At 61.3% G+C, this 24,208-nt stretch overlaps 1 protein-coding gene across 1 annotated transcript in view; it reads left to right on the forward strand.

Annotated features, from left to right (window-relative positions):
• Positions 1-551: 551 nt before the first annotated feature.
• FCHO1 (FCH and mu domain containing endocytic adaptor 1) overlaps positions 552-24,208 on the forward strand; it is a 31,929-nt gene continuing 8,272 nt past the window's right edge. The window contains exons 1-22 of the mRNA XM_083879725.1: positions 552-611; positions 1,775-1,822; positions 2,870-2,959; positions 4,181-4,272; positions 5,492-5,566; positions 5,658-5,799; positions 7,960-8,112; positions 10,229-10,333; positions 11,383-11,481; positions 11,581-11,677; positions 12,251-12,295; positions 12,372-12,444; positions 13,740-13,761; positions 13,845-13,899; positions 14,663-14,844; positions 14,924-14,948; positions 16,759-16,821; positions 16,904-16,946; positions 17,064-17,158; positions 18,072-18,674; positions 19,673-19,785; positions 21,849-22,153. Of these exons, the coding sequence (XP_083735851.1) occupies positions 2,933-2,959; positions 4,181-4,272; positions 5,492-5,566; positions 5,658-5,799; positions 7,960-8,112; positions 10,229-10,333; positions 11,383-11,481; positions 11,581-11,677; positions 12,251-12,295; positions 12,372-12,444; positions 13,740-13,761; positions 13,845-13,899; positions 14,663-14,844; positions 14,924-14,948; positions 16,759-16,821; positions 16,904-16,946; positions 17,064-17,158; positions 18,072-18,674; positions 19,673-19,785; positions 21,849-22,153 (2,414 nt within the window). The 5' untranslated portion in view covers positions 552-611; positions 1,775-1,822; positions 2,870-2,932. The remainder of the gene's footprint in view (positions 612-1,774; positions 1,823-2,869; positions 2,960-4,180; positions 4,273-5,491; positions 5,567-5,657; positions 5,800-7,959; positions 8,113-10,228; positions 10,334-11,382; positions 11,482-11,580; positions 11,678-12,250; positions 12,296-12,371; positions 12,445-13,739; positions 13,762-13,844; positions 13,900-14,662; positions 14,845-14,923; positions 14,949-16,758; positions 16,822-16,903; positions 16,947-17,063; positions 17,159-18,071; positions 18,675-19,672; positions 19,786-21,848; positions 22,154-24,208) is intronic.

The following is a 24,208-nucleotide window of genomic DNA, read 5'->3' on the forward strand; positions in this document are numbered from 1 at the left end:
GGGGCGCTCGGTGAATTCCCCCGGGGGGGCGGGAGTGTCACCTCGCCCTGTCCCCTGTCCCCTGTCCCCTGTCCCCGCCGGGAAATGTCCCCGCAGCTGTGCCGGTGGCAGGCGGGGCCGGGCCATGAGCTCAGCGGGGAGCGAGGCACGGGCTGGTACCGGCGGGAGGGGAGGGGGGGGGACACCCCGGGAGCCGCCGCCGCACCGGGAGCGGCACCGAGAGCCCGGGGGGGCGGGGGTGACAGCTGGGGATGGTGACAACCGGGAGAATGAGACAGCGACACCGACATCGGTATCTCCCCGGTGCAGGCGGCTCCGCTCCCGCCGCGCTTTTTTTTTTTTTTTTTTTTTTTTTTTAATACCGGGGCGGCGTCGCCTTTAAAGATGCAAATGAACCCCCTCCCCGCGCGCGGCGCGGCGGCGCCTCAGCCAATGAGAGGCGGCGGTCTCTGGCTGCGGTCACCGCTGCCGGGCGCGCTGACCAATGGGAGCGCGGCTCTGCGGGAGGGGGCGTGGCCTGCCCCGTTCCCGGCGCGCTCCCGGCGCGGGCTCGGGGCGGTCCCGGCGCGTTCCCGGCGCGGCGGCGGAGCGGGGCGGGGGCGGCCCCGCAGGTGAGTCCCGCGTCCCGCCCGGAGCGGCACCGAGCCCCCCCAGCGGGGTCCCGCCTCTGTATCCCCCCATCCCCATCCCAGCCCCATCCCCGGTGCCCCCGGTCCCGCCGCCCCCGCAGCATCACCGCCCTCACCGCTGCCATACCGGGGCTCCTCCGCCCCATCTTCATCTCCCCGCACCGTTAACAGCCCCCGGTGCAGCCCCCGCGCTCCCTCCCGGTGCCGGTGCCGGTGCTGGTGCTGCGGGCGGCCCCCCCTCCCCTCCCCTCCCCTCCCCTCCCCGCCCGCCCCGCTGCAGGTGCACGGCTCTTCCTTCCCTCCTTTTTTATTTTATTTTATTATTATTATTTTTAATATTATTATATTTAATATTATTTAATATATTGGGGTGCACGCCCCTGGTTTTCCCCCTCCCCTTCCTTACCGCGGTTCTCCCCATTCCCGGCAGGTTTTTGGGGTGCGGAGCCCCCCGGTTCCCCATTCCCAGCCGGTTTTGGGGTGCCCAGCCCCCCGTTTCCCCATTCCCGGCGGGTTTTGGGGTGCCCAGCCCCCCGGTCCCCCATTCCCGGTGGTTTTGGGGTGCCCAGCCCCCGGTTCCCCATTCCCGGTGGTTTTGGGGTGCCCAGCCCCCCCAGTTCCCCATTCCCGGTGTTTTTTGGGGTGCCCAGCCCCCCGGTTCCCCATTCCCGGTGTTTTTTGGGGTGCCCAGCCCCCCGGTTCCCCCATTCCCGACGGGTTTTGGGGTGCTCAGCCCCCATTCCCAAACCATTTCCCCCCTCTGAAGGTCACGGCCCGGGCTGTCCCGCCCCTCCCATTTTTGGGGTTCTCAGGGATGTTTATTTGGGTAGGGGGTTCCCCCCCCAGCCTGTCCCATCCCCTCCCGGTGCCGGGGGGACTTTGGCCGGGGCCGTCCGTGCCCTTTGGGGCCTCCCGGGGCCGCCCGGCCTTTGCTGAGCATTTTTTTTTTGGGGGGGGGGGGGGGTCCTACAAGGCTCTGAAACCCCCCAAAAAATTTTTTTTACCCCCCAAAATTTCCCCCAGGAAGGAAGTGGGGGCGCCGCGCTGAGCCCGCCCCGCCGGGACACGGGGGGATGGATTTGGGGGGCTCAGAGCGGATTTTGGGGGGTCTCAGCCCCATCCTGACCCCCCTTTAACCCCCCCAGAGCCCCGGGATGTTCAGGGGGACCCCGCGAACCCCCAAAAGGCCCAGGGTGAGTTTTTTCCGCCCCTCAACACCTCGGGTGGCGCCAATTTTATTTTTTTTTTGGGGTTTCCTGTTTTTTATTTGGGGCGCGATGGGGGGAGCGGGCCTGGGGGGGGGGGGGTCGCACCGTTAATTTATAGGGGGTTGTTGTGGTTTGGGGGGGGGTAAATTTGGGGTGTGGTGGGGGAAAAACTTGAAAATTTTTTTTATTATTATTTTTTCTGTGGGTTCCGGGAAATTTTTTTATTTAATTTTTTTTTGAGGGGGTGAGAATTTTTTTTTGGGGGGGGTTATCTTTTTGGGGTGATTTATTTTTTCTGGGGGGTATTTTTTTGGGGGGGGATTTTTTTTGGGTGATTTATTTTTCTGGGGGGAATTTTTTGGGAGGGATTTATTTGGGGTGATTTATTTTTCTGGGGGGGATTTTTTTGGGGGGGGGATTTTTCTGGGGTGATTTATTTTTCTGGGGGGGAACTTTTTGGGGGATTTATTTTTTTGGGGTGATTTATTTTTCTGGGGAGGATTTTTTTTGGGGGGGTGAGAATTTTTTTGGGGGGATTTATTTTTCTGGGGGGGATTTTTTTGGGGGGGGGATGAGAATTTTTTGGGTGAGAATTTTTTTGAGGGGTGAATTTTTTTTGGGGGGTAGGAATTTTTTTAGGGAGGGAATTTATATTTTATTTTGGGGAATGGGGGGAGCTCAGCCAGGGCGGGGTGTGCGGGAACAGCCGCGGCCTCACACGCAGCAACAGCAGCAAAACCGCTCATTTATTATTGATCTGCGGATCCGGTGTCGGGCCCGGCGGCTCCCGGTGACCCCCGGTACCTGTGACCCCCCCCCGGGCCCGGTGACCCCCCCCCGGTACCTGTGACCCCCCCCCGTTATCCCGGGGGTCCCGCACACCTTTGGGGAGGGAACCCCTCGCTGTTTCCATGGTCACCGCGCTGCGTTTTCCCGGGAAAACTGATAAATAATGGGTGGGGGCGACCCCCGGAGCCCTCCCGGTGAATCCCCCGGTAATTCCCGGTGTGTCCCCCCCCCCCCCCTCTCCAGGGCACCGGGAGTTGAGCCGGGGGGTCCCCGCGGTGCTGCCCCCTCCCCCCCCTCCCCTCCAAGATGTCCTATTTCACCGAGCACTTTTGGGTAAGTCGGGACCCCCCCACCCTTGGGTGCCCCCCCACCCAAAACACCCCCTTGGGGAGGTGAACGGTCAAGGCCCGTTAATTTCCGTTAATTTCCGTTAATTTCCGTTAATGCTGTTGGTTGATTAATGGGGTGCGGGGGTGTGTTAGGGGGTCTGGGGGTTGACATCGCTGTGTCTCCCATGGGGGTCCCCAGGCCTGGGGGGGGACGGGGGGGACAGGAGGGGACAGGGGGGAAGTGGCGCGGTTGGCGCTTCCTGGTTTGTCGGGAGGTGCCGCCACCTTCCCCTTCCTCCTGCCTCAGTTTCCCCCGGCGGGGTCACCTTCCTCCCTTCAAAGCCCTTCTTCCTCCTGCCTCAGTTTCCCTGGTGGGATTCACCTTCCCCCCCACAGTCCCTCCTTCTCCTGCCTCAGTTTACCCCATGGATTCACCTTCCCCCCCCTAAAGCCCTTTCTCCTGCCTCAGTTTACCCCAGCGGGTTCACCTGCACCCCCAGCCCTTCCTCCTCCTCCTGCCTCAGTTTCCCTGGTGGGTTCACCTTCCTGCCCCCAGCCCTTCCTCCTCCTCGTGCCTCAGTTTACCCAGTGGGGTCACCTTCCCCCCAGCCCATCCTCCTCCTCCTGCCTCAGTTTCCCTGGTGGATTCACCTTCCTGCCCCCAGCCCATCCTCCTCCCCCTGCCTCAGTTTACCCCATGGATTCACCTTCCCCCCCTAAAGCCCTTTCTCCTGCCTCAGTTTACCCAGTGGGGTCACCTTCCCCCCAGCCCATCCTCCTCCTCCTGCCTCAGTTTCCCTGGTGGATTCACCTTCCTGCCCCCAGCCCTTCCTCCTCCTCCTGCCTCAGTTTCCCTGGTGGATTCACCTTCCTGCCCCCAGCCCTTCCTCCTGCTCCTGCCTCAGTTTCCCTGGTGGGTTCACCTTCCTGCCCCCAGCCCATCCTCCTCCTCCTGCCTCAGTTTACCCGGTGGATTCACCTTCCCCTCCCCAAAGCTTTTCCTCGTGCCTCAGTTTCCCCCGGCGGGGTCACCTTCCCCCCCTCCAGCCCTTCCTCCTCCTGCCTCAGTTTCCCCGGTGGGAACCCCCGGGGCTGGTTCTGGGCAGGGGTGGAGGGAAGGGGGGGCTCAGTGCCCCATTTGGGGGGTTTGGGCTGCCCCAGGGGAAAAGGGGGTGGGGGGGATTGGGGATTTGGGGTCTGAGGGCAGGGAGGGCTCCCCTGGCAGGGCGAGAAGAACCACGGCTTCGATGTGCTCTACCACAACATGAAACACGGGCAGATCTCCACCAAGGAGCTGGCCGACTTCGTCAGGGAGAGGTACCCGGGCTGGGGGTCCCCAGAATAGCTGGGGGGATTTGGGGTGCCCCAAAATCCCTGGGGGGGGATGGAGAGTCCCCAGAATCCCTGGGGGAGGGGGGGATTTGGGACACCCCAAAGTCCCTGGGGAGGGGATTTGGGATCCCCCAAAACCCCTGGGGAGGGTTTGGGACACCACAAAATCCTTGGGGGGGATTTGGGACACCCTAAAATCCCTTGGGAGAGGATTTGGGATGCCCCAGAATCCCTGGGGGGTGCTTTGGGACATCTGAGGATCCCTGGGGAGGGATGGAGAGTCCCCAAAATCCCTGGGGGGAGGATTTGGGCCACCTCAAAATCCCTGGGGGCAGATTTGGGACACCCCAAAATCCCTGAGGGTGAATTTAGGCCACCCCAAAATCCCTTGGGAGGGCATTTGTGACACCCCAAAACCCTCTCTCCACCCCAATCCCCCCTCCCCTGGATTGTACCTAGGGGTGGGTGGGGACAATCTCTGGGGGAGGATTTTGGACACCCCAGAATCCCTGGGAGAGATTTGGGACACCCCAAAATCCTGGGAGGGGGATGGAGAGTCCCCAAAATCCCTGGGGGGGAGGATTTGGGCCATCCCAAAACCCCTGGGGAGGATTTGGGACCCCCCAAAACCCTCTCTCCAGCCCAAACCCCGCTCCCCTGGATTGTACCTGGGGGTTGGTGGGGGCAATCCCTGGGGGAGGATTTGAGACACCCCAAAATCCCTGGGGGAGGATTTGAGACACCCCAAAATCCCTGGGGGAGGATTTGAGACACCCCAAAATCCCTGGTGGGGGGGATGGAGAGTCCCCAAAATCCCTGGGGGGAGGATTTGGACCACCTCAAAATCCCTGGGGGCAGATTTTGGACACCCCAAAACCCCAGGGGGAGAGATGGAGAGTCCCCAAAATTCATTGGGGAGGATCTGGGACACCCCAAAATTCCTGCGGGAGTCTGGGACACCCTAAAATCCCTGAGGGTGAATTTGTGACCCCCCAAACCCCTGGGGGAGGCTTTGTGACCCCTCTCTCCACCCCAATCCCCCCTCCCCTGGATTGTACCTGGGGGTTGGTGGGGACAATCCCTGGGGGTGGAACTTGGGATCAACCCAAACCCCCTGAGGGTGAATTTGGGCCACCCCAAAACCCCCTGGGGGAGTCTCTGAGCCACCCCAAACCCCTCTCTCCACCCCAATCCCCCTCCCCAGGGCTGCCATCGAGGAGAACTACGCCAAGGCCATGGTGAAGCTGTCGAAGATGGCCACCAACGGCACCCAGCTGGGGTACGGGGGGAAAGGAGGATTTTGGGGGTCACCTCCAGGTGGCTTTGGGGGGGACACACCCGGGTGACCCTCCTGTGGCCCCCCTGGGCAGGACCTTCGCCCCTCTGTGGGAGGTTTTCCGCATCTCCTCGGACAAGCTGGCCCTGTGCCACCTGGAGCTGATGAAGAAGCTGCACGACCTCATCAAGGAGATCTCCCGTTACGGGGAGGAGCAGGGCCGGGTGCACAAGAAGGTAACGCTGTCCCCGTCCTGTCACACTCCTCGCTGGTGGCCCTGTCCCCTCCCTGTCCCCTCCCTGTCCCCTCCCTGGTGGCTCCTGTCCCTTCCCTGATGGTCTCAGTGGTCACTGTCCCCTCCCTGTGGTCCCTGTCACCCCCCTCACCTTCCCTGGTGATTCTTGACCCTCCTTTGATGGTCCTGTTGTCCCCCAGTGATCCTTGTCACCTCCCTGATGGCTCCTGTCTTCCCCCTGGGTGGTCCCTGTCCCCTCCCTAGTGTCCCTGCTCTGTCACAGAAGGTCACTGTCCCCTCCCTGATGGCTCCTGTCTTCCCCCTGGGTGGTTTCTGTCCCCCCTGGGTGGTTTCTGTCCCCCCTGGGTGGTCCCTGGCTCCTGTTGGTGGCTCCTGTCCCTTCCCTGACGGCCCCTGATGGTCTCAGTGGTCGTTGTCCCCTCCCTGTGGTCACTGTCACCCCTTTCAGTGGTTCTTGTCCCTTCCCCGGTGATTCTTGACCCTTCCTTGACAGTCCTGTTGTCCCCCACTGATCCTTGTCACCTCCCTGGTGTCCCTGTCCCCTCCCTGATGGCTCCTGTCTTCCCCCTGGGTGGTTTCTGTCCCCCCTGGGTGGTTTCTGTCCCCTCTGGGTGGTCCCTGGCTCCTGTCGGTGGCTCCTGTCCCTTCCCTGATGGCCCCTGATGGTCTCAGTGGTCGTTGTCCCCTCCCTGTGGTCACTGTCACCCCTTTCAGTGGTCCTTGTCCCTTCCCTGGTGATTCTTGACCCTCCCTCGATGGTCCTGTGATTGCTGTCCCCACCCTGGTGTCCCTGTCCTCCCCCAGGAGATCCTTGTCCCCTCCCTGTCTTCCCCCCTGGATGGTCCCTGTCCCCCCTGGTTCCTTTCCTCCTGTCCCCTCCCTGATGGCCCCTGAGTCCCTCTGAGTGGTCCCTGTCACCCCCCTCAGTGATCCTTGTCCCTTCCCTGACCCTCCCTCGATGGTCTTGTTGTCCCCCAGTGATCCCTGTCCCCACCCTGGTGTCCCTGTCCCCTCCCTGATGGCTCCTGTCTTCCCCTGGGTGGTCCCTGTCCCCCCTGGATGGTCCCTGTCCCCTCTGGATGCTCCCTGGCTCCTGTTGGTGGCTCCTGTCCCTTCCCTGATGTCTCCTGTCTCCCCCCTGGGTGGTTCCTGTCCCCACCCCGGGTGGTCCCTGGCTCCTGTTGGTGGCTCCTGTCCCCTCCCTGATGGCTCCTGTCTCCCCCCTGGGTGGTTTCTGTCCCCCCTCGGGTGGTCCCTGGCTCCTGTTGGTGGCTCCTGTCCCTTCCCTGATGGTCCCTGATGGTCTCAGTGGTCCCTGTCCCCTCCCTGATGGCTCCTCTTCCCCCCTGGGTGGTTCCTGTCCCCCCTCGGGTGGTCCCTGGCTCCTGTTGGTGGCTCTGATGGTCTCAGTGGTCCCTGTCCCCTCCCTGATGGCTCCTCTTCCCCCCTGGGTGGTTCCTGTCCCCCCTCGGGTGGTCCCTGGCTCCTGTTGGTGGCTCTGATGGTCTCAGTGGTTCCCTGTCCTGTCCCACTCCCCCTGGTGTCCCCCAGGCCACCCCAGTGTCCCCCTGTGGGAAAAAAGGGTTCTGCTCTCTTTTAAAAATTTATACGTTTAATTAAAAAAAATGAAAATAGAGAATTAGGAAGGGCAAAAGTTGCAGCTGGGATGCCCCACCTCGCCCTTCTCTCATTTACTGTGTTTTAAGGGTTGCTGTTTTACATATACAATAGATATTAAAACATTCTTTTCTGTGTCAAATATCCCAAATCATCTTATTTGATAGATTTATTTGTGAATGGCCTCACTCTGCCTGGTAACCTGGCTCTTGACTGGTTTTATTTTGATTAAAAAAACCAAGAAATCCATCAGCCTTCATGCAGGACCACAAGGTGGTGGCAACCCCTCTCCTCATCCTTTTTTTTTCCTGATCAGCTCAGATATCACAAAGAAAAAACCAAACCAAACCAAACCAACCAACCAACCAACCAAAAAAAACACCAAAAAAACCCCAACCCTTAATCTTTCCCCTGCTCACACTATGTCCCAATCAGAAAATACCTTTCTAGACTCTATAAACAAAACATTACAGAGTACAATGATGGGTGTGGTGTTCATCCTGACATTTTTCCCCCCCGGCAGTCCAAGGAGGAGGTGTCGGGGACACTGGAGGCCGTGCAGCTCCTCCATGGGGTGGCCCAGCTGCTGCCCAAGTCCAAGGAGAGCTACCACAGCAAGTGCCAGGAGTACGAGAGGCTGCGCAAGGAGGGCACCAGCCAGAAGGAGATCGACAAGGTGACGCCCCACGGTGGCCCTGTGCCTCCCCCTGGGTGGTCCCTGTCCCCCCTGGGTGGTCCCTGGCTCCTGTTGGTGGCTCCTGTCCCTTCCCTGATGGCCCCTGATGGTCTCAGTGGTCACTGTCCCCTCCCTGTGGTGACTGTCACCCCCCTCACCTTCCCTGGTGACTCTTGACCCTCCCTTTGATGGTCCTGTTGTCCCCCAGTGATCTCTGTCCCCTCCCTGATGGCTCCTGTCTTTCCCCTGGGTGGTCCCTGTCCCCTCCCTAGTGTCCCTGCTCTGTCACAGAAGGTCACTGTCCCCTCCCTGATGGCTCCTGTCTCCCCCTGGGTGGTCCCTGTCCCCTCCCTAGTGTCCCTGCTCTGTCACAGAAGGTCACTGTCCTCTCCCTGATGGCTCCTGTCTCCCCCTGGGTGGTCCCTGCCTCCTGTCCCTTCTCTGATGGTCCCTGAGTCCCTCTGAGTGGTCACTGTCACCCCCCTCAGTGATCCTTGTCCCTTCCCTGGTGATTCTTGACCCTCCCTCCATGGTGTTGTTGTCCCCAAGTGATCCCTGTCCTGTCCGTGGTGTCCCTGTCCCCTCCCTGATGGCTCCTGTCTTCCTCATGGATGGTTCCTGTCCCCCCTGGGTGGTTCCTGTCCCCTCTGGGTGCTCCTTGTTTCCTGTTGGTGGCTCCTGTCCCTTCCCTGATGGTCCCTGAGTCCTCCTCAGTGGTCATCGCCCCCTCGTGGTTCCTGTGCCCACCGGTGTCTCTGTCACCTCCCTGAATGGTCCCTGTCCCCTCCCAGGAGGTCCTTGTCCCCTTCATGATGGCCCCTGTCTTCCCCCTGGGTGGTCCCTGTCCCCTCCCTGGTGGCCTCTGTCATTGTCCTGCATTGTTCCTTGTCCCCTCTGGATGGTTCCTGTCATTCTCGTGGATGGTCCCTGTCCCCTCTGATGGTCCCTGTCCCGTTCCTGACAATCCCTGTCATTCCCCTGGCCATCCCCTGTCCCCTGGATGGTCCCTGTCCCGTTTCTGACAATCCCTGTCATTCCCCTGGCTGTCCCCTGTCCCCTGGACGGTCCCTGTCCCGTTTCTGACAATCCCTGTCATTCCCTTGGCTGTCCCCTGTCCCCTCCCTGCTGATCCCTGCCATTGTCCCCTGGGTGGTCCCTGTCCTGTTCTTGACAATCCCTGTCATTCTCCTGGCTTTCCCTGGATGGTCCCTGTCATTGTCCTGGATGTCCCCTGGGTGGCCCTTGACCTCCCTGACGATCCCTGTCATTCTCCTGGCTGTCCCCTGTCCCCTGGGTGGCCCTTGACCTGTCCCTGATGATCCCCCCTGTCATTGTCCTGGCTTTCCCCTGGATGGTCCCTGTCCTGCTCCTGATGATCCCTGTGATTCTCCCAGCTGGCCCCTGGGTATCCTCTGTCCTCTGGGTGGTCCCTGTCCCCTCCCTGACGATCCCTGTCATTCTCACAGCTGTCTTGTCCCCTGGCTGTCCCCTGTCCCGTGGGTAGTCCCTGTCCCATCCCTCACTATCCCTGTCACTGTCCCCTGCCTGTCCCCTGGGTGGTCCCTGTCCCACCCCGATGATCCCTGACATTGTCCCGGCTGTCCCCTGGCTGGTCCCTGTCCCATCCCTGTTCTCCTGGCTGTCCTCTGACTGTCCCTTGTCCCCTGGCTGGTCCCTATCCCATCCCTGATGACCCTTGTCCCACACCTGACAATCCCTGTCATTCCCCTGGCTGTCCCCTGTCCCCTGGCTGGTCCCTGTCCCATTCCTGATGATCCCTGACATTGTCCTGGCTGTCCCCTGGGTGGTCCCTGTCCTGTCCCTGACTATCCCTGTCATTCTCCTGCCTGTCCCCTGTCCCCTGACTGATCCCTGTCCCATCCCTGGCAATTCCTGTCGTTCTCCTGCCTGTCCCCTGGGTGGTCCCTGTCCTGTCCCTGACTATCGCTGTCACTGTCCCCTGGCTGGTCCCTGTTCCCTCCCTAATGATCCTTGTCCCATCCCTGACAATCCCTGTCCCCTGGCTGGTCCCTGTCCCGTTCCTGACGATCCCTGTCGCTGTCCCGGCTGTCCCCGGCTGTCCCCGGTGTGTCCGTGTCCCCGGGCGGTGGCACAGGCAGAACTGAAGTCGCGGAAGGCGGGGGAGGCGCTGCGCAGGGCGGTGGAGAAATACAACACGGCCCGCGCCGACTTCGAGCAGCGCATGCTGGACTCGGCCATGGTGGGCACGGGGATGGGGAATGGGGTGGGGACTGGTGGGATTGGGAAAAGGGGTGGGCAGGGGGGGATTATTGGGGAAAGGGATGGGCAGGGGGGATTGGGGAAAGGGATGGGAACCGATGGGATGGGGAAAGGGATGGGCACTGCTGGACTCGGCCATGGTGGGCACGGGGATGGGGAATGGGGTGGGATTGGGGAAAGGGGTGGGCACTGCTGGACTAGGCCATGGCGGGCACAGGAAAGGGGTGGGATTTGGGAAAGGGATGGGATTGGGGATGGGGTGGGCAGGGTGGATTTGGAAAAAGAATGAGATTTGGGAAAGGGATGGGCATTGATGAGATTTGGGCAAGGATGGGCAGTGCTGGACCTGGCCATGGTGGGCACAGGGAAGGCATGAGATTGGGAAAGGGATGGGCAGGGAGAGATTATTGGGGAAAGGGTTGGGATTTGGGAAAGGGATGGGCATTGATGGGATTTGGGCAGGGATGGGCAGTGCTGGACCCGGCCATGGTGGGCACAGGGAAGAGGTGGGATTGGGGAAAGGGATGGGCAGGGTGGAGAGGGATGGGATTGGGGAAAGGGATGGGCAGGGAGGGATCTGGGCACTGCTGGACTCAGCCATGGTGGGCACGGCTGGCGCAGGGAAAGGGGTAGGCACTGCTGGGATTTGGGAATTGGGAAAGGGATGGGCAGGGTGGGCATTTATGGGATGTGGGTGTGGATGGGCAGGGTGGGATTCGGGCAGGGATGGGTACTGGGGACATCCCACCCTTCTGTGGGGACATCCCACCCATCCTAAACCCTCTTCCATAGGGACATCCCACCCTTCCTAAACCCTTCCCTGCCTACCTGGGGATGTTCCACCTATCCCAAACCCCCTCCATGTCCTTGGGGACATCCCACCCATCCAACACCCCCTTCCATGGGGACATCCCACCCTTCCTAAACCCTTCCCAGCCCACCTGGGGACATCCCAAACCCTTCCCAACCAACCTGCCCACCCCCTGGGATGCCCCCCCATTTCCTGACCCCCCGTTTTTCCCTCTCCAGCGTTTCCAGGAGGTGGAGGAGGCCCACCTGCGGCACATGAAGGGGCTCATCGGCTCCTACTCGCACTCTGTGGAGGACACCCACGTGCAGATCGGCCAGGTGAGTCCCCAGGTGAGCGGCCCCCTCCCCATTCCCATTTTCCCCTCGTTATTCCATGCCCCCTTTCCCCCTTTTTTTTTTTTTGTTTTCCTCTTCCAGGTGCACGAGGAGTTCAAGCAGAACGTGGAGAACATCGGCACCGAGATGCTGCTGCGGAGGTTTGCCGAGAGCAAGGGCACGGGGAGAGAGCGGCCAGGTGAGCCGGGATGGATCCCTGATCCCAGCTGATCCTGGGCTGATCATTGATCCCAGCTGATCCCAGCTTATTTGGGCTGATCACAGCTGATCCTGAGCTTATCCGGGCTGATCTTGGCTTATTCAGGCCAATCCTGGGCGATCTGGACTGATCTCAGCTGATCCCTGATCCAGGGCTGGTGTCAGGCTGATTCCAGCTGATCCTGAGTTGATCTGGGCTGATCCTGGCTTATCTGGGCTGATCCCAGCTGATACAGGGCTGATCCTGAGCTGATGCCTGATTCTGGGCTTATCCAGGCAGGTCCTGGCCTGATCCTGGGCTGATTCCGGCTTATCTGGGCTGGCCCTGGGTGATCCTGGGCTGATCTCTGATCCCAGCTTGTCTGGACGTGATCCCGGGGCCAATCCCGGGGCCTGATCCTGGGCTTCTCCTGGCTGGTCCTGGGCTGGTCCCGGGCCAATCCTGGACTGATCCTGACTGATCCTGGCTTAATCCCAGCTGATCCTGGGGCTGATCCCAGCTGATCTTGGGCTTGATCCTGGCCGATCCCGGCTGATCCCTGTCTCCCTGCAGGAGCGCTGGATTTCGAGGAGTACCGGCTGGCCCCAGCGCAGGAAGGCAAGTACGTCTGCACCCAGCTGGGCACGGCGGGGGCTCCTGGGGCTCCTCCTCACCCCCATCCCGCTCTCCCCAGGGCCCAAGAGGAGCCGGAGCAAAGCCTTCCGCATCCCGGGGCTGAGCCGCAAGGAGCGCGAGCGGGACGCTGTGTGAGAGCCCGAGTCCTGTCCTGCATCCCTGAATCCCTGCATTTCTCCATCCCTGCGTCCCTGCGTTCCTCCATCCCTGCGTCCCCGCATCCCTGCATCCTGACATTCCTACATTCCTGAATCCTGGTGTTCCTACATCCCTGCATCCCTGTGTTCCTGCATTCCTGAATCCTGGGATTCCTGTGTTCCTGCATCCCTACAGCTTTGCATTTCTGCATCCCTGCTTTCCTACATCCCTGCATTCCAGCATTCCTGAATGCTGGCGTTCCTACATCACTGCATCCCTGAGTTCCTGCATTCCTGAATCCTGTCATTCCTGCATCCCTGTGTTCCTGCATCCCTGTGTTCCTACATCCTTGAATCCTGGCATTCCTGCATTCCTGCATCCCTGTATCCCAGCGTTCCTGCATCCCCACACCTTTGCATTTCTGCATCCCAGCATTTCCGCATCCCTGCATCCTGGCAACCTTGCATTTCTGCACCCTGTTCCTGCATTTCTGCATCCCACCATTCCCGCATCCCTGCATCCTGAGATCCCTGCATTTCTGCATCCCGTTCCTGAATCCCTGAATCCCAGCATTCCTGCATCCCTGCACCCTGGGATTCCTGCATCCCTACACTCTTGCATTTCTGCATCTCTGCACCCTTGAAGCCTTGCATCCCTGCATCCCTCTGTTCTCGAATCCCTGCATTCCCACATCCCTGCATTTTTGCATCTCAGCATTCCTGCATCCCGGCAGCTTTGCATCCCTGCTTTGTTTCATCCCTGAATTCCCACATCGCTGAATTCCTGTGTCCTTGAGCTCCCACATCCCTGAATTCCCGCATCCTATATCCCTGAATTCCCACATCCCTGAATTCCCACATCCCTTCATCCTGAATTCCCGCATCCTATATCCCTGAATTCCCACATCCCTGAATTCCCACATCCCTTCATCCTGAATTCCCGCATCCTATATCCCTGAATTTCTGCATCCCTGAATTCCTACATTTTATATCCCCGAATTCCTGCATCCTTGAACTCCCACATCCCTGCATCCTGAATTCCCTCATCCCTGAATGCCCACATCTTTGAATTCCCACATCCTACATCCCCAAATCCCTTCATCTATTATTCCCACATCCTATATCCCTAAATTACTTCATCCTTGAGTTCCCACATCCCTGAATTCCTATGCCCTATATCCCCGAATTTCTGCATCCTGAATTCCCACATCCCCAAATTCCCTCATCCCTGTATCCCACACCCCTTCCCCCTGCACATCCTGACTGTCCCCCTGTCATTCCTTCCGCAGGGAATCCCCGGATAACGACCTGGTGAGTGTCCCAGTGCCCCCCGGACCCTCCGACCCCGCCATTCCCAGACTGGGAGCACTGGGAGCACTGGGATGTCCCCGCAGGGCTGCCCCGAGGTGGACGAGGACGGGTTCACCGTGCGCCCCGACAGCGCCCGCAGTATCCTTGGGGAGGCTGGGGGGAAAACCTGGGAATTCTGGGGGGAAAATCTGGGAATTCTAGGGGGAAAACCGGGGGATTCTTGGGGGAAAATCTGGGGATTCTGGGGTGGGAAACCTGGGAACTCTGGGGAGGAAAACCAGGGGATTCTGGTGGAGAACTGGGGAATTTTGAGGGGGAGAAAACTGGGGAATTCTGGGGGGGAAACCGAGGAAATTCTGGGGGAAAACCAGAGAATTCTGGGGGGAAACCCGGGGATTTCTGAGGGGGAAAATTCGGGAATTCTGAGGGGGGAAACCTGGCGGAATTCTGAGGGGAAAATCTGGGAATTCCCGGGGGGAAAGCCTGGGAATTCTGAGGGGGAAAATCGGGGAATTCTGAGGGGAAAACCTGGAAATTCTGAGGAGGGATTTTTGCAGGGATCTGAGGAGAGGGAATTGCTTTGACGGGACCTGAGATGGAGAATCCCGTGAGGGGAAACTGGGGAATTCTGAGGGGAAAACCTGGGAACTCTGGGGCGAAAAACTGGAGAATTCTGAGGGAAAAACCTGGGAATTCTGAAGGAAAAAATGGAGAATTCTGAAGGGGAAAACCAGGGAATTCTGGGGGGGAAAAACCGTGAATTCTGGGGGGGAAAAACCCGTGAATTCTGAGGGAAAAACCTGGGAACTCTGGGGTGAAAACCTGGAAATTCTGGGGCGGAATTTTTGTGCGCTCCAAAGACAATCCCAACCGGGAATTCCCTTGACAAGACGGGGCTCAGGCGAGGCAGAGAACGCTGGATGCTCCTCCAGCGACTCGGACTACGACGAGGACGAGCCGCGCAAGTTCTTCGTGCACATCAAACCGGTGGCGCCGCGGGACGCGCCCGGCAGCGCCGAGGCCGCCGTGGAGCAGCTCAAGGCCACCGTGGGCAACCTCATCCTGGCCCCCGGGGGCGTTGGGGTGAGCCTGGGGGCCCTGGGGACATGGGGTGACACCCCCGGGTCACCTAAGTGTTGTCTCATCTTTTGTCTCCTCGCAGGGCACCATCAGGAGGCAGGCGTCCAGTGAGTGAGGGGGCGGCATGGGGACATGGTGGCATTGCTGGGATCCCTGCCCTGGGGACATGGTGGCATTGCTGAGAGTCCTTTCCTTGGGGACAGTGTGGCATTGCTGGGAGCCCTGCCTTGGGGACATCCCACCCTTCCTGAGAGCCTTTCCTTGGGGACACCATGTCATTGCTGGGACTACTGCCTTGGGGACATGGTGGCATTGCTGGGACCCCCTGCCCTGGGGACATCCCACCCTTCCTTAAAACCAATCCTTGGGGACATGGTGGCATTGCTGGGATCCCTGTCCTGGGGACAGTGTGGCATTGCTGGGACCCCTGCCTTGGGGACAGTGTGGCATTGCTGGGAGCCTTTCCTTGGGGACATTGCATCATTCCTGAGAGCCATGCCTTGGGGACATCCCACTCTTCCTTAAAACCAATCCTTGGGGACAGTGTGGCATTGCTGGGATCCCTGCCCTGGGGACATGGTGTCATTCCTGAGCCCCCTGCCTTGGGGACATCCTGCCCTTCCTGAGAGCCCTTCCTTGGGGACATGGTGGCATTGCTGGGATCCCTGCCTTGGGGACATCCCGCCTTTCCTTAAAACCAATCCTTGGGGACAGTGGGGGATTGCTGGGACCTCTGCCCTGGGGACATCCCACCCTTCCTGAGAGCCTTTCCTTGGGGACATGGTGGCATTGCTGGGATCCCTGTCCTGGGGACAGTGTGGCATTGCTGGGACCCCTGCCTTGGGGACATGGTGTCACTCCTGAGACCCTTTCCTTGGGGACATCCCAGCCTTCCTTAAAACCAATCCTTGGGGACATCATGTCATTCCTGGGACCCCTGCCTTGGGGACATTGTGTTATTCCTGGGACCCCTGCCTTGGGGACATTGTGTTATTCCTGGGACCCCTGCCTTGGGGACAATGTGGCATTGCTGAGACCCTTCCTTGGGGACATTGCATCATTCCTGAGAGCCGTACCTTGGGGACATTGTGGGATTCCTGAGCCCCCTGCCTTGGGGACATCCCACCCTTCCTGAGAGCCTTTCCTTGGGGACAGTGTGGCATTGCTGAGACCTCTGCCTTGGGGACATGGTGGGATTGCTGGGACCCCTGCCTTGGGGACATGGTGGCATTCCTGAGGGCCATGCCTTGGGGACATCCCAACCTTCCTGAGAGCCTTTCCTTGGGGACATGGTGGCATTGCTGGGATCCCTGCCCTGGGGACATCCCACCTTTCCTTAAAACCAATCCTTGGGGACATAGTGGCATTGCTGGGACCCCTTCCTTGGGGACATCCCACCCTTCCTGAGAGCCCTCCCTTGGGGACATGGTGTCATTGCTGGGAGCCTTTCCTTGGGACCTTCCACCCTTCCTTAGACCCAATCCTTGGGGACATTCCATCCTTCCTGAACCCCATTCCTTGGGGACATCCCAGCTTCCCTGAGCCCATTCCCTGGGGACAATGCCACCCTTCCTGAACCCCATTCCTTGGGGACATCCCAGTTTCCCTGAGCCCCATTCCCTGGGGACAATGCCACCCTTCCTGAACCCCATTCCTTGGGGACATCCCAGTTTCCCTGAGCCTCATTCCCTGGGGACAATGCCACCCTTCCTGAGCCCCATTCCTTGGGGACAAGGTAACACTTCCCAAGACCCGCTCCTTAGGGACATCCTGTCCTTCCTGAGCCCCCTTCCTTGGGGACAGTGCCACCCTCCCTGCACCCCATTCCCTGCCCACTTGTCCACCCTGTGGGGACACCCACCTTTCCCGAGCCACCCTGGTGTCCCCGTGTCCCCTCACAGTGACATCCCTCCACAGGACACGTCACATCCCTGACCCCAGCCCCGGGTGACACGGACCCCGAGGGGACACTGGCAGCGGGTGAGGCTGGGCTGGGGGTCCTGGGGGGATTTTGGGGTCCTGGGGTGGGCGGGGTGCACTGCAGTGTCCCCTGTCCCCACAGGTGACAGCACGGGGAGGGCTCTTCCAGCAGCACAGATGAACAGGTAGGGGACAAGGACACATTGGGGTGACATGGGGTGGTCACCTCTCATATTTGGGGGTGTCCTGGGTGGGCTTTGAGCCACCCCCTCCCTCCCCAGCCGTGTCCCTGTCCCCTGCAGGGAGGTGGGGATGAAGCCCCCCCAGGACACGCTGCCCTCGGCCGCGCTCTTCGGGCCCCCCCTGGAGTCGGCCTTCGAGGGAGAGGAGTTCCCGGGTGAGGATTTGGGGGATTGGGATGGGGATGGGGAATGGGATGCGGAATGGGATGGGGAAGGGGACAGGGATGGGGTGGAGATAGGACGGGAATGGGGTGGGGAATGGGGAATGGGATGGGAGATAGGATGGGGGACGGGATGGAGAACGGGACAGGGAATGGGGAACAGGATGGGGATGGGATCAGGAAAGGGATGGGGAATTGGGGTGGGGAATGGGGGTGGGAAACAGGATGGGGAGCGGGATGGGATGGGAATGGCATGGGAACAGGGAACTGAGATGGAATGGTGATGGGAAATGGGATGGGGAGCAGGATGGGGAATGAGGAACGGGATGGGAACAGTATTGGGAAGGGGATGGGGAATGGGGAAGAGGTGGGGAATGAGATGGGGATGGAGACAGGATGGGAATGGGGTGGGGAATGGGGATGGGAAACAGGATGGGGAGCAGGATGGGATGGGGGACGGGATGGGAATGGCATGGGAACAGGGAACTGGGATGGGGACAGGATGGTGATGGGAAATGGGATGGGGAGCAGGATGGGGAATGAGGAACAGGATGGGAACAGTATAGGGAAGGGGAATGGGGAGGAGGTGGGGAATGGGATGGGATGGGGATGGGATAGGGAATGGGGTGGGGACAGGAATGGGGACAGGACAGGAATGGGGATGGTGACAGGATGGGAACAGGGTGGGAGACAGGAAGGGGATGGGAAATGGGATTGGGGACAGGATGGGGAATGGGATGAGGATGGGGAATAGGATGGGGATGGTGACAGAATGGGAAGGGGATGGGAAATGGGATTGGGGACAGGATGGGGAATGGGACAAGGACGGGATGGGGAACGGGGTGGGGGACGGGATGGGAACTCCCCCGTGGGGAGGGGTCCGCTCTCTGACCGCAGCCCCCCGCAGCCCCCCGCTCCTACGTCCTCACCTCGTCCTCGTCGCCCTTCTCCTCCTCGTCCCCGGAGAACGTGGAGGACTCGGGGCTGGACTCGCCCTCGCACCCCGCCCCCGGCCCGTCCCCGGACTCCCGGCCCTGGACCCCCCAGCCGGGCACTCCGCAGAGCCCCGGCCCCAAGGCAGAGCCCGGGCTGCCCCCCAACCCCGCGGGCAGCAGCGCCTGGGCCCCCCGGCCCCGCAGCCCCTCGGGCCGCCTCCCCGAGCCCCCCAGCTTGGCCGTGTTCAGCGGCCCCGGCGCCGAGGGGCTCTGGGGGGACGCGGGGGCCGCGCCCCGGGCTCGCAGCCGCTGCCTGAGCGGGCCCGTCCCACGAGAAGCCCCCTCGCCCGACCCTTTCGGGGACCCCCAGGCGTGGGGCAGAGCCCGCAGCCCCGGCGGGGAGCAGCCCCCGGTCACTCGTCCTTCCTCCAACTCGGCCTCGTCCTCCTCCTCCTCGCCGGCTCCCCCGAGCGGGGGCGAGTCCTCCAGCCCCTCGCCCTGGGGCTGCCCCGCGCCGGGGCCGAGGCTGAGCGAGGGGGGCTCGGCGGGGACGCCCCCCCTGCCTTCGGAGCCGGGTGAGTGCCGGGGGGCTGCCCCCCATTGCCCCGAAATCTGACTGACAGAGCCCCCAGACTCTGCCCCCCATGACCCTGAAATCTGACTGACAGAGCCCCCAGACTCTGCCCCCCATGACCCCGAAATCTGACTCCCAGAGCCCCCAAACTCTGCCCCCTGTGACCCCTCTGTCCCCCCATAACCCCTAAATCTGCCCCCATGACCCCTAAATCTGCTCCCCATAACCCCCGAACTCTGCCCCTCCATGACCCCCAAACTTTGCCCCCCATGACCCCTTAATCTGATTCCCAAAACCCCAACTTTGCTCCCATAACCCCTAACCCTGCCCCACCATGACCCCCAACTCTGCCCCCCATAACCCCAAATTCTGACCCCCATTACCCTTAACCCTTCCCCCTGTGACCCCCAAATCTGCCCCCAATTACCCTGAGCTGTGCCCCCCGTAACCCAAACTTCACCCCCTCTATGACCCCTAAACCTGCCCCCACTACCTCCAATTCTGCCCCCCATTACCCTTGACCCTGTCCCCCAGTGACCCCCAACTCCAGCCCCCCACCCCAGAACCGAGCTGAGCCCAGCCCAACTGGATCCCCAGGGGGGTCCTGGGTCCCCAGGGGTGGTCCTGGATCCCGGGTGGGTGGTCCTGGCTCCTAGGGGGAAGTTTTGGATCCCCAGGGGGGTCCTGTATCCCGGGAGGAGGCTTTGGATCCCCGGGGAGGGGTCCTGGGTCCCCGCGGGGTGGTTTTGGATCTCCGGGGGGAGATCCTGGATCCTGGGGTTGGTCCTCGGTCCCCAGGGGGGAGGTCCTGGATCCCTGTGGGGGCTCCTGGGTCCCCTGGGAAGTGGTCCTGGATCCTGGGGGGATGTTTTGGATCCCCGGGGTGGTCCTGGATCCCGGGAGGAGGTTTTGGGTCCCTGGGGGGGGGGGGGGGGGGGGGGGCGGGTCCTGCCGTGTCGGGGCTCTCCCCTCACCCCCCGTTCGTGTCCCCCTCCCCAGATTCCGCCCCCCCCTGGCCCAGCGCCGCCCCCCGGGACGTCCCTCTGGTGGCCCCCCCGCGCCGCTCCCGCACCAAGAGACCCCCGGCCGGGCCGGGCAGCAACAGCGACCTGGTGCGGGGACGGGGGGCGCGGGGGGACCCCGGGAGGGGCTGGGGGGGCAGTGGGGACCCCCGGGAGGGGCTGGGGGGGACAGTGGGGACCCCTGGGCTGGGCTCGGGGGCGCGGGGGGACCCCGGGAGGGGCTGGGGAGAGGGGACCCCTGGGCTGGGCTGGGGGGGAGAGGGGAGACCCCCGGGAGGGGCTGGGGAGAGGAGACCCCTGGGCTGGGGAGGGGAGCGGGGACCCCCAGCTGAGTCGGGGGGAGTGAGGACCCCGGGCTGGATGGGGGGAGCGGGGAGACCCTCGGGTGTGGGGGAAGGAGGGACCCCCGGGCTGGGAGGGAGCAGGGAAACCCGGGGCTGGGAGGGGTGTGGGGACCCCCGGGAGGGGCGGGGAGCGGGCGAGGGGACCCCCGGGCTAGGAGGGGTGCGGGGACTCCGGGCTGGGCTGGGGGGCGAGCGGGGACCCCCGGGAGGGGCTGGGGGGGGGAGTGGGGACCCCTGGGGCTGGGAACGGAGCAGGGACCCCCGGGATGGGAGGGGAGAGGGGACCCCCGGGAGGGGCTGGGAACAGAGCAGGGACCTGGGAGCACCGGGAGGGGCGGTCAGGCTTCCCAGGGCTCCCAGTGTGGGAATGGCGGCTCTGGGAAAGGGGGACTGGGAGGAGATTCCCCGGGGGATGATAAAGGGGTGAGAGATGGAGGGGTGGGGGAGTGTGGGGATGCGGGGAAGTGGGAATTCAGGGATGTGGGAATTGGGGAATTCAGGGATGTGGGAGTTCAGGGGTTCAGGACTTTAGGGATGCTGGATGCAGGGATATGGAGTTTGGGAATTCAGCTGTGCAGGATGCAGGATTTGGGAATGCAGGAGTACACAGGGGATATCGGGATGTGGAATTCGGGGATGCAGGATTTGGGACTGCAGGGATGCATGAAATAGAATTGGAGGATGCAGGACTTGGGAATGCAGGAGTACCCAAGGATGCCAGAATATGGAATTCAGGGATGCAGGGATGTGGAATTTGGGTAATACAGGATTTGGGGCTGCAGGGATGGAGAATTCAGGGCTGCAGGATCCGGGGCTGCAGGGGTACAGGATCTGGGACTGCAGGGATGTAGAATTCAGGGATGTAGGATTTGGGACTGTAGGATTTGGGACTGGAGGGGCACAGGATTTGGGGCTGCAGGGATACAGGATCCGGGGCTGCAGGGGTGGAGAATTTTGGGATGCAGGGATGCAGAATTCAGGGGTACCGGATCCGGGGCCGCAGGGATGGAGGATTTGGGGCTGCAGGGATGGAGGATCCGGGGCTGCAGGGGTACAGGATTTGGGGCTGCAGGGGTACAGGATTTAGGGCTGCAGGGATACAGGATTTGGGGCTGCAGGGGAACAGGATTTGGGGCCGCAGGGGTACAGGATTTGGGGCTGCAGGGATGGAGGATGTGGGGCTGCAGGGGAACAGGATTTGGGGCTGCAGGGGTACAGGATTTGGGGCCGCAGGGATACAGGATTTGGGGCTGCAGGGGTACAGGATTTGGGGCTGCAGGGATACAGGATTTGGGGCTGCAGGGATACAGGATTCAGGGCTGCAGGGATACAGGATTTGGGGCTGCAGGGATACAGGATTTGGGGCCGCAGGGGTACAGGATTTGGGGCTGCAGGGATGGAGGATTTGGGGCCGCAGGGGTACAGGATTTGGGGCTGCAGGGGTACAGGATTTGGGGCTGCAGGGATACAGGATTTGGGGCTGCAGGGGTACAGGATTTGGGGCCGCAGGGATACAGGATTTGGGGCCGCAGGGGTACAGGATTTGGGGCTGCAGGGGTACAGGATTTGGGGCTGCAGGGATGGAGGATTTGGGGCTGCAGGGGTACAGGATTTGGGGCTGCAGGGATGGAGGATTTGGGGCCGCAGGGGTACAGGATTTGGGGCTGCAGGGGAACAGGATTTGGGGCCGCAGGGGTACAGGATTTGGGGCTGCAGGGGTACAGGATTTGGGGCTGCAGGGGTACCGGATCCGGGGCCGCAGCCCCGCAGACACCCCCCCTTCCCTTCCCGTCCCCTCCGGCCCCGCAGTCCCGCTCGCTGAGCCCGTCGCCCTCGTGGAGCTGCGGCCCCTCGCACTCGGCCCCCGCCAGCCTGGGCGAGCGCGGCTTCTTCTCCTCCGCGGCGCCGCCCGCGCTCGGTGCGTGCCGGGGCCGCTCCTGGGGAGGGGGGAGGCCCGGGAGGGGGTCTCAGCCCTGCCCTGACCCCTCTGCCCCCTCCCCAGGGCTGTCCCGCGGCCCCAGCCCGGTGGTGTTGGGCTCGCAGGACGCGCTGCCCGTGGCCGCCGCCTTCACCGAGTACGTGCACGCCTATTTCAAGGGCCGCGACGCCGACAGGTACCGGGGACCCCCGGGCTGGGATTGGCCCTTGTCTGAGCCGGGGATGGGGGAAAGGTTGTGCCTTTTCTGACCTGGGGATGGAGTAAAGATTGTCCCTTCTCTGACTTTGTGATGGGTTAGAGATTATCCTTTTTCTGACCCAGAGATGGGGAAAGATTGTCCCTTTTCTGACCTGGGGATGGAGTAAAGGTTGTGCCTTTTCTCAGCCGGGGGTGGGGGAAAGGTTGTCCCTTTTCTGACCCAGAGATGGGGGAAAGATTGTGCATTTTCTGACCTGGAGATGGGTTAGAGAATATCCTTTTCTGAGCCAGAGATGGGGTCAAGGTTGTCCCTTTTCTGAGCCAGGAATGGGGTAGAGATTGTCCCTTTTCTGACCCAGAGATGGAGCAACTGAGAGGTGTTTTTAAAAGAATTTTGTTCCATTTTTATTCTCATGTGAAGGATGAAACAATAGAGATGTTACTCTGGGTGATGGGGTTGTCACCTGTGGGATTATTCCCTTTTCTGACCCAGAGATGGGTTAAAGATTATCTGATCCTTTTCTGACCCAGAGATGGGGCAACTCAGAGGATTTTAAAGATTTTTATTCCATTTTTAGTCTCCTGCGAAGGGTCAGACAATACAGGTGTTACAATTCACACCATCACAATCAGAAGCCAAATTATTTTTTTAATTACAATTCATTATAAGTGATTCTTGGCTGATCAGCTTTTGCCACACGATGGTGTTGATGCCTTAAAGCCAATCTTCTGAATTGATTAATGCCTTAAAGCAAATCATCTAAAATCACCCCTCGTGGGCTACAATGCGCCTTTCATAGTTCTGTTTTCATATTTACATGAAAATATGAACTTTCATAATTCTACTTCTCCAAATTATCTGGTCTGTTTGCAAGGCCGTGATTTCAGATTTTGTTCCCAGTTCCATTTCTCTCTCTCAGCAACGTCCCTCCCCTCCCGTGGCATTTCTAGCCCAGCATTTCCCATCTCAGAGTTTGCAGACACATCCATTTATGTGACTTGTCTGTCAGGCTTTGGGAATTTTTTACAAAATCCTTTCCCCACATCGTCAGTTCCCCCCTGTGGCTGCCGTGTCCTGCCTGGGGGTGTCCCCCTGACGCTCAGGGGTGTCCCCTGACCCAAAATCCACAAAATCCCTGTGTCCCCCTGACCCCAGGAGTGTCCCTCTGACCCCTGGCATGTCCCCCTGACCCAAAGTCCCCAAAGTCCCTGTGTCCCCCTGACCCTTGTGGGTGTCCCCCTGACCCTTGGCATGTCCCCCTGACTCCCAGGGCTGTCCCCGTGACCCCTGGGATGTCCCCCTGGTCCTCAGGGGTGTCCCCTGACTCCCGGGGTTACCCCTGTAACCCAAAGTCCCTCTGTCCTCCTGACCCCAGGGCTGTCCCCCTGTCCCCGGGCTGTCCCCCTGTCCCCGGGCTGTCCCCTGTACCCCGGCATGTCCCCCTGTCCCCCGGCATGTCCCCCTGTCCCCGGGCTGTCCCCTGTCCCCAGGGATGTCCCCTGACCCCCGGCATGTCCCCCTGTCCCCGGGCTGTCCCCTGTCCCCAGGCTGTCCCCTGACCCCAGGGATGTCCCCTGACCCCCGGCATGTCCCCCTGTCCCCGGGCTGTCCCCTGTCCCAGGGATGTCCCCCTGTCCCAGGGATGTCCCCCTGTCCCAGGGATGTCCCCCTGTCCCCCGGCATGTCCCCCTGTCCCCGGGCTGTCCCCTGACCCCGGGCTGTCCCCTGACCCCAGGGATGTCCCCCTGTCCCCAGGGATGTCCCCCTGTCCCCCGGCATGTCCCCCTGACCCCAGGGCTGTCCCCCTGTCCCCGGGGTGTCCCCCTGTCCCCTGGAGGTGTCCCCCTGTCCCCGGGGCTGTCCCCTGACCCCAGGCTGTCCCCTGTCCCCGGGCTGTCACCTGACCCCAGGGATGTCCCCTGACCCCCGGCATGTCCCCCTGTCCCCGGCATGTCCCCTGTCCCCGGGGTGTCCCCTGACCCCAGGGCTGTCCCCTGTTCCCGGCATGTCCCCCTGTCCCCGGGGCTGTCC

This window comes from Zosterops lateralis (assembly GCF_965231275.1).
Source record: "Zosterops lateralis genome assembly, chromosome: 29".
Classification (NCBI taxonomy): domain Eukaryota; kingdom Metazoa; phylum Chordata; class Aves; order Passeriformes; family Zosteropidae; genus Zosterops; species Zosterops lateralis.